The 13,447-nt window shown below is 35.0% G+C and overlaps 1 protein-coding gene and 1 non-coding gene across 2 annotated transcripts in view; one reads left to right on the top strand and one right to left on the bottom strand.

Annotated features, from left to right (window-relative positions):
* The window catches only part of Plcz1 (phospholipase C zeta 1), a gene marked incomplete at its 5' end in the record, with an annotated part of 44,832 nt that overhangs the window by 16,251 nt on the left and 15,134 nt on the right, over positions 1 to 13,447 (top strand). Inside the window, 4 exons of the mRNA XM_015498274.2 lie at positions 270 to 471; positions 4,715 to 4,859; positions 10,400 to 10,549; positions 11,710 to 11,961. Of these exons, the coding sequence (XP_015353760.2) occupies positions 270 to 471; positions 4,715 to 4,859; positions 10,400 to 10,549; positions 11,710 to 11,961 (749 nt within the window). The remainder of the gene's footprint in view (positions 1 to 269; positions 472 to 4,714; positions 4,860 to 10,399; positions 10,550 to 11,709; positions 11,962 to 13,447) is intronic.
* Trnaa-ugc lies at positions 82 to 154 on the bottom strand. Its single transcript has one exon. It is a non-coding gene; the product is annotated as a tRNA-Ala (tRNA).

The raw sequence follows: 13,447 nt of genomic DNA, 5'->3' as shown, positions 1-13,447 counted from the left end.
TGTAGACCGGATATATATTCAATCCCCAGCACCACAAAAAAGAAAAAAGAAAAAAAAAATATATTTTTTTTCTTTTCTTTTTTGTGGTACTGGGGATTGAACCCAGGCCTTGTGCATGCAAGGCAAGTACTCTACCAACTGAGCTATATCCCCAACCCCCCCAAATTAATATTTTAAAAAGATACTCTATTGGATAAATTTATAAGTGAGATGTAACGTTTTATGTTACTAATAGTATTTCTACAATCTTTTTGCTTATTTTTTTATAGTTAAGAAAGCACGACAGATGTCATTTGAAGGTTTTACAAGATTCATGAGTTCATCTGAGTGTCTACTATTTAAGCAGGAGTGTACAAAAGTTTATCAAGATATGAGTCATTCATTAAAGGATTACTTTATTTCAAGTTCACATAACACATATTTGGTATCTGATCAATTAGTGGGACCAAGTGACCTTTGGGGATATGTAAGGTATTTATTTTGATTTTTAAATCTGTTATATTCAAAACACCTGGAAGCTCCTGGTAGTTATCTATCTCAGTTGGCAAGAGTGCAGAGTAAAAAGCAGTCAATGCAAGGTTTATTTATATGAATCTTGATGATCCAACCTTTGGATGAAGTGGCAACATAATTTATTGTATATATTAGTATCCTATACTTTCCTTCTAATCTTGCCTGACCTCTTCTCCATGGTTATGGTACTTCTAAAGTGTCCTGAACAATTTGGATACTTCTTATATGAGTACATGACTTCTTATCATACTTGACTAGTCCGAACATACTAGATTTTAACAGAGGTCATTAACATTAATTCCCAGACTTCAGGTCACAATGCTGTAAAAAAGATAACACATAGTACAGTAAATTGTGTTACTTGGCATTCATAGACACTGGTTCTTGTAGATTTATATGTCAAATAATTTACATAGATTAAAAGTAATCCATACTGCATCTCCAATTTTACATCCTACAGTGTATCCTACTGCTAATGCTGGACTTCAGTTTAGTCTGTGCACACAGATAGAGTAGTGGAAAAAATTTTCAAAGATTCTACACTCATCTGTGTATGAATATGTAGGAATAGACAGATAAAAATTAGATAAATAGATATCTTTGGGACCCAGTTGAGTCATGGAGAAAAGGAATGAGGGCAACATGATAGAAAGCAGCATGGGTTAGAGGGTCTGACTTTAGATGAAGTGGTTAGGAAGGGTTCCTCAATTAACTTTCGTGATGATGGAGTCATGGAAAGATCTGAGAGGAAGGTCATGTGAAACAGAAGAAATGAAAAGGGCTTGACATGTTCAAAAGAGAGGAAGACAGCACATGTGGCTGGAAACAAGTAAATGGTGAATGAAGGGAGATGAGTTTAGTAGGAGGACAGGCTCAGGTTATGAAGGCTGTCCTGACCATGGAAAGGAGAATGGGTTTTATTTAAGCTTCAGTGGGAAGCCACTGGAGTGGGATTTCCCTTAAGATAGTGTCATGGTTTGACACGTGGAGGAAGGACTGATGGGGCAGGAGGGGAGGTTGAAGGTGATTTGGGAAGGTCTGTGACAGTCCAGGTGACAATGATATGTAGATGGTGAACTCAGGAGGCAGCACCTGAGACAATGGTAAGTGGCTGAATGTGAGATGTTTGGAAAAGGTAAAGCCAACAAGGCTGACTAGGTGAGGTGAAGGGAGGCAGGAGGGAGAGAGAGGAAATCAAGATTTTGGGCCCAATAGTCAAGTGTACAAGGATACCGTGGACTGAAATCATGAAGCTTGAGAAACCAGCTCTTTGCTGTATGAGGTGCTCTACCACAGAGCTAGAGCCTTTTTCATTTTTTATTTTGCAACAGGGTCTCATTAAGCTACGCAGTCTGGCCTTGAATTTAGGATCCACCTGCCTCAGCCTCCTGAGTAGCTATGATTACAGACTGGAGATTATCCTGCTGGTAAAGAGCTAAAGATTGTTCTCTGGCAACATCCCAGAGGACCGATACTCTATATTGATGAAAAGGGCAAGACAATTTACTTTGATAATCAGCCAAAAGGAGGGCGAAGCAAGCATCCTTTCATGGAAATTAAGAAACTTTACAAATAAACATTGCCTCTTTTTCAATTTAAAAGTCTAAATCGTGCACGAATAAATCTACATACCAAGAAATGTGCACATTTAGAACTCTGCAAAAATAGCCCAATCTAGGACTTATGCCCCAAATTAGGGGACCACCTTACTTGCCTGTGGAAATACTAATGAGTCAGATGATTCTTGTAAAAGTGTTCTAGCTTCATTCCTACAACCCAAAGGCAAGTGGATAGCAAAGCTCAGAAGTTACACATTATAGAGCACGGCCCCATGCCTGAGTACAACTGTGCTTTTAAAAAAGAAAGAACCCCCAAAACCTCAGAAAGAGTTAATTAATCATTTAATTTTATATTTTATGTGGGTGAAAGCTCCAAGAAAGATAAGATTCACCAATTCTTTTCTCCAACGCCCTGCCTCCTTGAATTCTTTCATCTATATTATTCCCAAGGGAACAGAAGGTCTCTTCCCCCTACCCCTGAATTTAGCACATTGTCTTAGTGTCATAATTGCTTTCTCTTTTCTCAGCTGCACTCCTACCTAAGTACTGTTTGAGTCATCTCCCTAGAAAGGGACTAAATATGATCCCTAAAGAAGCGCTAGATCTTAAAGTTACATTTTCTCCTAGGTCCTTTGGTGCTCTGTGCTTCTGTTTGGAAAAATTACTGTTTTATATAAGCACTTGGTGCTCAGACCACCCTTCTCCAGGTTATCATGACTTAGAGCAGGGTTTCTCAGACTCCCTACTTTTTGAATCAGTTGATTCTTTATTGTAAGGGGGTTACTCTGTACATTGTAGGATGTTCAGCAACATCCCTGGACTTTCTCTACCTTCAAACCTCCCCTTCATCCCTGGTTTGTAGACATTTCCAAGCATCTCCTGGGAGACAAAATCATCCAACTGAGAATGAGAGGACTATAGACTGTGGGTTGATTTAAAATGCCCCTTGGAAAATAGATGTTCACCTGGGTTTCCATGGGAAAATAGTTCTTCTGTGTGGCAAGGGAACTGCTTTAACCTCTTCTCTAATAGATGAGCATCCGTTCTAAGATCCTAGTGCTTCAAGTCAGCCCTCACTTGATTCAGGTCTATCTTTTCCAAGACTGTATTTTAGACAGCCACTTTTGTCTGTCTTCTACTTCTCTTCCTAACATTCTAGGGTTCACATTCTTTTCTAATATAAGCACAATAAATATTAATAGTCAACCCCAGGTCAAACAGTTATTGTGAGCCTGCTCTTGAGGAACTAGAGCATTAAGAATAGGTAGAGATTTCAGGATTCTGAGTTCACAGCACTAATCATTTCACTGTGTTGGTGGTGCTGGCACCATGGTTGGCAAGTTGCCCCACATTGGGCTGTGCCCACAAAACACAAGAGAAAAGTTCAAAGCAACCATGTGTGTGTGTGCCCAGATCAAAAGTTCATTTTATTCATTTTATTGCTATATATATATTTATTCCTATTTCAGAAATCACTGAGACCATTTAAAAAATAAATTAATAAATATTGGTGAATGCTGGAAACAAACAAACAAACCTATTTCAAAATAGCACACAATGACCTGCTGTCTGTTGGCAGTTAAGACTTTGAGACCTATTTGTGTATATTCATTATTAATAAGTGGGGGGAAAATCTGAATGCAATCAGCTCCAACAGACACAGTGTAAATAAAAGTGTGTGTGGTACAGCATTTTGTCATGTTCCTCTTACAAGGAAGAATACTGAAAATTCATTCAAACCTAGACTTATAAACCTAAGACAGAATTTATATCCAGGTCAAGAAACTGAGATTTATTTGAGAGGTGGAAAAATGAAATCCAGTTTAAGACGTTAGAAGAAGTGGAAATATAAATTTCCTGATTTTGGATAGAGATGTGAACTTGGCATATTCTGAGGCTGTCAGTTCAAAGTTTCCTCCCAGTGAAATCATGAGTCAAATTGACGTAGATCAGCAGGTATTCAGGTTTCCTTTGCATACATTTAAATTTTTTTCCAGCTCTTACTTGGATTAGAATTGGAGATGGCCTTACATAAAATGGTAAGAACATGCAGTTTGTTTACTGAGCTGTCAAGCTCTCCACTTTCGACTCTCTCCAGCCAACATTCTTTCCAGGGGGAAAGTATTGCCATGATGTGTCTCTCTTTTTCCCTTCTCTTTCCACTCTTGTATTCCCTTCCCCAAAACCTGATATGAAGAGTGAATCAAATAAACCTTACTAATATAGCATAACATTCAGGGATGAATATGAACATTATTGCATGTCAATGATATTACATCTAACAGTAAATATCACCATAAGCAAAATTGTTTGGGTTGGGAGCAGGGGTGTTTGGTACCTACAACTACGGAGGCAGGTATCTTTTTTCTTATAGTAAACTAATCCTTGAATGGAGAGCAAAACCAAATCAGTTGATTAGAAAAGAGCAGTTACCAAGTTGGAGCACACAGGTAGTGTGTTCTTCCTTCAGGATGTAAATTTCTAGTGACTCAAAATTCACCTGTATTGGGCATTAATTTGTGCATTTACTGTGAAATAATGAAAAGTCTTTTGAATATGTTGACACTATATGCACCCACCCACTTCTCTACACATTGCTAAGGGTCCAGGAATGACGCTGTGTCTTGCTTATGTCTCACTAGTGCCCTGGTGAAAGGATGCCGTTGTCTGGAAATTGACTGCTGGGACGGATCACAGAATGAGCCCGTTGTGTACCACGGTTACACACTCACTAGCAAGCTTCTGTTTAAAACTGTTGTCCAGTCGATACACAAGTATGCATTCATGGTATGTGCATATCTTTGTTAAATTATGGTTATTTCAACAGAATCAACTTGTTTCAAAATCCTTACGTAATGCTTGGTCTTACTTTAGAGAGGTGATATTTTAAATTGTGGTTTATGATCAATTAATAGGCAATAAAAATCCATGTAATGTATAAAGACAGATTTATCAAAATGAAACAGGCTGTAAGGTACATGTCGTTTTATAGAACTTTTTGTTTAATCCTGTGTTTGTGGAAGTATGTGTGTATGTGTATTTGTTAAGGTATAAAGTATATTTTCACTATGTGTTATGGCCAAAAAAGTTTGAGAAATACTGATCCAGATAATAGCAAACATTTTACCAATATTTAACTCTTTTATTTTCAAGACAAAAACGTGTCAACAATGTATTATCACAATTAGTGAAATTATTTATGACTATAATGGCAATAGTGAAGAATGTTCATAAGTTTCTTTCAGATTTTAAATTTATTATTCAATTTATTAAAGTTACAGATTTAAAGATCTAGTTTTTTTTTTTTTTTTTTTTTAACCAGAGATTCAACCCAGGGTGCTTAACCACTGACCCACACGCCCAGCCCTTTTTATTTTTAATTTTTTTGGTGGGGAGGAATACTGGAGATTGAACACAGGGGTACTAGACCACAGAGCCACGTCCCTGGCCTTTTTTTGTATTTTATTTAGAGACAGGGTCTCACTGATTTGCTTAGCACCTTGCCTTTGCTGAGGCTGACATTGAACTCACTATCCTCCTGCCTCAGACTCCAAAGCTGCTGGGTTTACAGGTATGCACCACTGCTACGGCAAAGATCTAGTTCTTTATGGAACTAAATTCACCTTTCATGTCCTGATTTATAAATTGGGCAGATTTAGCCATCTCTATTTTAGGAGTTTTGAATAATACTTGGTCCCATTTATAAACCTTGCCTAATTATATACCTTCACATATTTTAAATTATTTTGTAAACAATATGCTTGATTTTTTTAAGAACTTCAATTGTAGTATAATTGTAGTGCAGTCAAAGAGATTTAACAATATCTTCTTAGAACTTAAACAGTGTATACCTAAAAAATTAAACTTATAAATTTAATAAACAAAAAGTTTCCTAACTCTGCAATGAATTACATAATCTGTAAACATAAACTTAAAATCACAAACTTATGTCAATTGCTACATATTATCCTAAAAGGGCATAAAATAAATATTCTTAAGATATAAATATCAAATAATTTCTCTGTTGCTATAAAAACATTGATAGTATTGCATTGTCTTAACTATCCAATTTCTGATAATTTCTAATTTTTTTCTTTTTGTAAATTAGCTTTTTATTTAATTTTAATTTTTTCATTATAATTATACATATTAGTAGAATTCATTGTGACATATTTGTACATGCACATAACAATTTGGTCAGTTTCAGTCCCTAGGACCTCCCCTTTCCTGTCCTCCCTAAATTCATACCTCTTCTCCAACCTTGCCAACTAACACTAAAATATCCAACTACTTATGTGTCATTTCCTTTGGATTTTGAATGGGCTTATTGAACTAACCATATTTAAAAATTGAGCTCTGATGTTTCTCTATGTCTGAGTCCTGCTCTTCCCATTACCTTCCTCATCTCAGTTGATGGCACCTTTCAAATGCTCAAGCCCAAATCATTGTTGTCAAGTTTAGCTCTCCCGGATTCCTTTCAGACCCCTCAATCAGTTTCTTCGTGGCTGTACTTTCAAAATATATTCTGAACTTGACTCCTTTTCATAGTAACTAACTGTCATTGTCTTGATAAACCACCAGCACCCATCACTTGGACTACCATAATAGCCTCTTATATTTTGGCTCCTCTTCTTCCTTTTGTGTTTCATCTCAACACATTTAGTCAGACTTTGTAGCAAGTCCGATCATATCATCTCCCTTCTCAACTTGAACAAAGTATTCTATGTACATATAAAAATATGGCATAATGAATCTCACTATTTGTGTGATTGAAATGCGCAAATAAAAAAAGAAAGTAAGAAAAAGAATCTGCTATTTAACTGTAAAAAATAAAATAAAAGCTAAAATCCATACCATGACTCACAAGGCCCTGCATGACTGGTTTTCCATAACCCTTCTCAACTCTCCTGCTACTGTAATCCTTATTCACTCCTTAGTCTTTTTCAGACACATCTCAAAGCCTCTGCACTAGCTATTCCCTATATAGGAAATACTCTTCCAAAATATTTGCATGATATATTCCTCATTTAATTCAGTGTGAGTAACAGAAGAAATAAAAGGAGACAAAAACCATTTTAAAATTCAAATACCTTGCAAGGATGGAAAGCCTATAACTTCTAAGACTCTAAAGAATAAGAGATGAGCAATTAGACAAGTAGAAAAAGGAAAAAAAAATCAAAAGTGGAATGGAAGAAGTAACATTACCTCTATTTGCAGATGACAGTATTCCATCAAAAAAAAAAAAAACAAAAAAACAAAAACTGTTACAGCTAATAAGTACATTCAATAAATTTACATGATACAAAATAAATATACAAAAATCATCAACATTTTTATACACAAATAATGACCTTAACTGAAAAAGAAATTTAAAAATTCCATTTATGGTAGCATAAAAATAACTAGGAATAAATTCAACAAGGAAGTAAAATATCTGTACACTCAAAACTACAAAATACTGATGGAAGAAATTGAGGAAGACACAAATGAAAAGATATTTCATGTTGATTGGAAGAATTAATATGGCTAACATACTTGTTACTCAAAGCAATATGTAGATTCAGTGCAACTCCTATCAAAATCCTAATGGCCTTTTCCTCCAAAACAGAAAAAAATACTAATTTTTTTTTTTGGAACTTGAGAAGACCATAAGCAGCAAAAGCAATTCTGAGAAAAAAAAAAGATGGAGGTATAGCACTTCCTCACTTAAAATTACATTACAAAATATAATAATTAAAACAGTATGGCTCTGGCATTAAAAAACAGACATATAGACTAGTAGAATGGAACAAGGGGCACAGAAATAAATCCAAACACACAGAGTCAACTAGTTTTTGACAAGGGCACCAAGAGGACAAAATGAAGGAAGGGTACTCTCTTTAATAAACAGTCTGGGAAGAGAAGAGTTCCACATGCAAAAGAATGAAACTGGACCTTTATTTTACAGCATACACCAAAATCAACTTAAAGTGATCAGAGACCTAAATATAAGATTAGAAACTATACCCAAAGAGAACAAAATATTTAAAGAGAAAAAATGAAAAAATCCTGGATGTTGGCCTTGACAATAACCTTTTGGGGTATTACACCAAAAGCTGAGGCCATAAAAGAAACAGTAAATAAATAGGACTATATCAAATTTAAAAACTTCTGTACAGTGAAGGAAACAACTAACAAAATAAAATGGCAACTTACAGATTGGGGGAAACACTTGCAAAAACCATATATCAAATAAGTGGTTAATATCCAAAATTATAAAAATTCATATAACTCAATACTGGAAAAATAAATAGCCCTATTCAAAACCAAGCAAAACCCCTGAGTAGACGTATCTCCAGATAAGGCATAAAAATGGCCAACATGCATACGAAAAGGTGCTTAGCATCATTAATCATCAGGGAAATGCAAGTAACAACAACAATGGGACATTTCTTCACACATGTTAGAATGGCTTTTATCAAAAAGTCAAAGGGTAACAAATATTGATGAGGATATAAGGGGAATTCCTATATACTGTTGGTGCAGATTGGTGCATCTACCATGGAAAACTATATGGATATTTCTAAAGAAATGAAAAATAGAAGTAGCATATAACCCAGAAATCCCTGTTCTGGGAGTGTTCCAAAAGGAAATGAAATCACCACCTCATAAAGCAGCCCACCCCCCATGTTATTTGCAGTATTATTCACAGTGGCCAAGATACAGAACAACATAAGTGTTGGTCAGAACAGGTGAAGGAACTGGCATGTATTTGCAATAGGATATTATTTATCCCTGAAAAAGAATGGGATCTTTCCATTTACCACAATGTGGATGGACCTGCAGGACATTATGTTAAGTGCAATAAGTCAGAAACTGAAAGAAAGATAATACACTGATTTGGAGAATCTTAAAAAATTCAGCTATACAGAGATAGAGAAAAAAAGCAGCATGGTTACCAGGGATGGAATTGGGGATGGAATAATAAAATGTAGGTCAGAGGATACAGAGTCATAGATATGTAGGATGAACAAGTCCAGACACATATTGTATCCTGTGAGGACTACAGGAAGAAAAACACTGTTATTGGGATTCATGCTAATGAATAGATTTTAACTGCTCTTGTCACAAAAACAAACAAACAAAAAATTGGGTAACAATGTGAGATGATGGATATTCTAATTTGTTTCACCATAGTAACCCTTTTACTATCTGTATATATCTCTCAACTCACTGTGTGCCTAAAATATGCAAATAAAATTTATGAAAAAAAAAGAACAAGTTTTGAGATTTTAAAAAGGCTTTGAATAGCAAAGTCTCAATGAGACTTCTCAGTTGAACATAGTGACTCAGTTTGGCAATCTTTGAAGTTTGGACTTCCCACTCAAGATAGTCACCCTTGATATTTGGGAAAGAGAAAAAATTAAATATACTTGTAGTTATTGCTAAGAAATAACCTTGGGTCTAGTTATTGGCACATGTAGTTTATAAGAAATACATATATATATATATATATATATATATATATATATATGTATAAACTGGGCATAGTGGCACATGCCTGTAATCCCATTGGCTTGGGAGGCTGAGACAGGAGGATCGTGAGTTCAAAGCCAAACTCAACAATTTAGGGAGGCTCTAAGTACCTCAGTGAGACCCAGTTTCTAAAAAAATAAATAAATAAAATAAAATGCCTGGGAATGTTGCTGAGTGGTTAAGCACCCCTGGGTTCAGTCCCCAGTACAAAAAACCAAAGAAATACATATATTCTAAGTTTTGTGGAAGCATATAGCAGCACAATCAGCACATGAAAGAGAAAAAAGAATAGATGGATCCCACTATCCTCTTTAAGGACATGCCCCTGGTACCTGAAAGGCCTCAACTAGCCCCCACCACCTAAGGATTTCTCTACCTCTGACAGTGCCAAAATGGGACCAAGCCTCTGCACATGAGGGGACATTCAACATCTGAACTATAGCGGACAATGTGTTTTTCTTTATAAAAACTGTATTATAGATAACTTTTTATAATAATAGTGTATGTAACTCTACTAGTGATCTGTTTCATCTCTTTATATAGATATGGTATAATTAATTTAAACAAGAATCTATTGATTGATGTTTTAGATTTTTTCCCCTATACTTTTGGAGCAAATGTAATAATTTTTCTTTTCATGCAGATTTAATGGTTCTGTCTTTTCAAATGTAAAAGTACTTTAAAGAATACTTAATTATGATGCAAGGGTACTGAACATTAGAAGTGAGTGTAAAAATAAAGTGCTTATATTAATCGTATTAAACTTGTTTAAAAGTTCTGATTAATAATCATAGTATTGGTTAATTTTTTAGACATCTGAGTACCCAGTGGTGCTCTCTTTAGAAAACCACTGCTCCTCTTCCCAGCAAGAAGTGATGGCAGACGTTTTGCAGACTACTTTTGGAGATTCCCTGCTTTCTGACCTGCTTGACGATTATATAGACAAACTACCTTCACCAGAGGTAACATTTTGCCTAAGATGCTCAGGTTAAGAGAACAAACCCACAAATCATGTTATTCTCTTATTGGCCTTTGAGACGAGGTTAGAGACCAATGAAAATGAAAATGTTTAGTTTTGATTATTTACAGAGGCTTATTTTTGCCTGTGTTGCCTAGGAAATGTTCTTGTGAATATGGAGGTGAATAAAGAGAATATATAAGTAAAGAAAATGTATGGACATATATGTAAAACCCACATTGTGATTTCATATCTTATTTCATGGGTCCACAATTTCAAGGCAATTAATATACCCCAGGTATTTGATATATTTTATGGGCAAAAAGCAAAGAAAGAGGAAAGAAGTCCAGAGAATAAACAATACATATCCAATATCTCAACAGTTAAGGAGCAGAGTCTGCTTTATAAATCTGCTCTTTTCAGTTTCCTGAATCTAGGACCTCTTTCTGTCAAATTTTGAGCATATTCAAGTATTTGGTTTGCAAAAATACCTTTCCTTTGCCACCAGGACTTCACTTCTTTTCCGATTGTGATTACCTTCTTTCACATCCCAGATTTTCATATTCTTATCTCCTTGCAACTATCCAGTCTGGCTTCCTCTTCCACCGGCTCCAGAATTCTTATGGTCTCCAAAGACTTTCTTACTAATAAATTCTAGTGAACTCAATTCAGTCTTCAACTGGCTTGTTCCCTCAGCCACAATCAGATGGGTCCCTTACATTTCTTACTAAGGTAGATTTTACACCATAAGGCCATAAAAGATAAAGTAAATAAATGGGACTATTTCACATATAAAAACTTCTGCACAGTGAAGGAAACAACCAACAAAATGAAATGGCAGCCTAAATATTGGGGGCAAACATTTGCAACCATATACCAGATAAGAGGTTACTATCCAAAATTTATAATGAATACATATAGCTCAATACTAGAAAAATAAATATCCTCATTAAAAAAACCCCACAAAATCTTAGTAGATGTATCTCCAGAAAAGGCTTAAAAATGGCCAACAGGCATACAAAAAGGTGCTCAGCATCATTAAACATTAGGGAAATTTTATTTCCTTCTCATGAAAATATGACGAAACACTTTGCCTTGGCTGTAACAATGCAGACTTACTCATAAACGTGTGATTGTGTCTCTCTTTCAAAACTGTTTCTACAGGCACTGAAGTTCAAAGTACTAGTTAAAAATAAGAAAATAGGAACCCTAAAGGAAACTCATGAAAGGCATGGTTTCAATAAGCATGGTAAAGTGGAGGAATTGGAAGAAGAAGAAGAAGAACAAGAGCAGGAGGAGGAAGAAGAAGAAGTGAAAGAAACAGAATCATATGATAATTTTTTGACAAGACTCAATCAAGAAACGGAAATGGAGGAAAAAAAGACACTTCCAATAACACTTTTCAAGAAAAAGAAGGTGACATGATGCGTTGCGAGACTCTTACAAGTGATTGAAAAATATCTAATTTCTTATTGGTGGAGAATTGAAAAGACCCTAGAAAGAAGAATCATTTCCTTCCATATGAAACCTGGGATCTATCATTTAAAATTTACTTTGAAAAAATAGACAGTGGAGAAGAGTTATATCTTGGTCTGGGGTTGTGGCTCAGTGGTAGAGCACTTGCCTAGTATGTGTGAGGCATTGGGGTTCCATTCTCAGCACCCCATAAAAATAAATAAAATAAAGATATTGTGTCCACTTTAACTAAAAATATATATATATTTTTAAAAAGAGTAATCTCTTCAATATGTGGCTCAATGGTTAGAGTGCTTTATTGGCATGCATTAGGCCCTGTGTTCAATCACCACAGCTGCAAAAAATAAAAAATTAAAAAATAAACAAAAAGTAAATAAAATTAAAAATAATTATTTATTATGTTATTTCTAATTTTTTCCACTATTGTCACCAGTTTTTATGAGCTCTTATATATGAGGCACTGTGCAAAGTACAAAAGATAGAGATAAACCACATAATTTCTCCACCCTCACAAAAAGAGAAGAAAATATTTATGAAATGTTGTGTTTTAACTATACATATTAGTGTATCAAAAGAAGGTATATTAGTTTGCATGTGGCTTGAAACTAGTCCAACTGGGTTAACTAAAAGGAGAATTAGGTAATTGGCCCACATAATGCCAGGTTCAGGGAAAGGAATTTTATTTTGAGGAGTGCCTTGGTATACTGTCTCAATTAAGGGCAACAGGATTTTATTTCTTCCTCCATCTTTGGTCTCACTTTCTCTGAATTTGTGCAAAACTATTGTGAAAATTCAGCTTTATATCATTTCATTTCAGGTTCAAAGGCAGTAGCATGTCTATGAACACCTTAACACAGTAGGCAAAATTTCATTTTGTACATCAGCTATGAGCTGGTTATGTGCACATTTCTGAACCAATTACTGATTCTAGGGGGATGAAAAGCTCTTACTAGCTAGGGCCAACCTGCATGATCCTTATTTAAACACATGGATCAAGCATGAGCGAGGGATGTGTCATTGTGTCCTGTGCCCATCCTCCCCCTCCTACCCCCACCCCCACACCCTGTCAAACTTGGAAATATAGAGGAATAAGTCCTGGTCTATAAAAGAGCAAATGCTATTCCAAAATGTTAGAGGAAACTGGAAATATGCTTACTCATGACTAAAACTTCTAAATTTACAAAATTCATGAGAATAAACTGAGATCTTTGAGAAAAAGAAAATAGTAATAATTGTTATCCTTAATACTTATTATATTAATTTGAATTTTAAATTTATTTAGGCTAGCTGTATTTCCATTAAATATTATATTCATAAAAATAATCACATGACTTAAACCAAATACTTTTTGAGGAAATAATCTTATGAAAAGAATAAAATGATCTATTTGAAAGTATATTTTCTTGATTGGAAAAGGAAATTTTCA

Source organism: Marmota marmota, unplaced genomic scaffold (assembly GCF_001458135.2).
Source record: "Marmota marmota marmota unplaced genomic scaffold, marMar, whole genome shotgun sequence".
Lineage (NCBI taxonomy): Eukaryota > Metazoa > Chordata > Mammalia > Rodentia > Sciuridae > Marmota > Marmota marmota.
The sequence above is the reverse complement of the archived record's forward strand: the minus strand, read 5'-3'. Positions and strand labels throughout refer to the sequence as shown.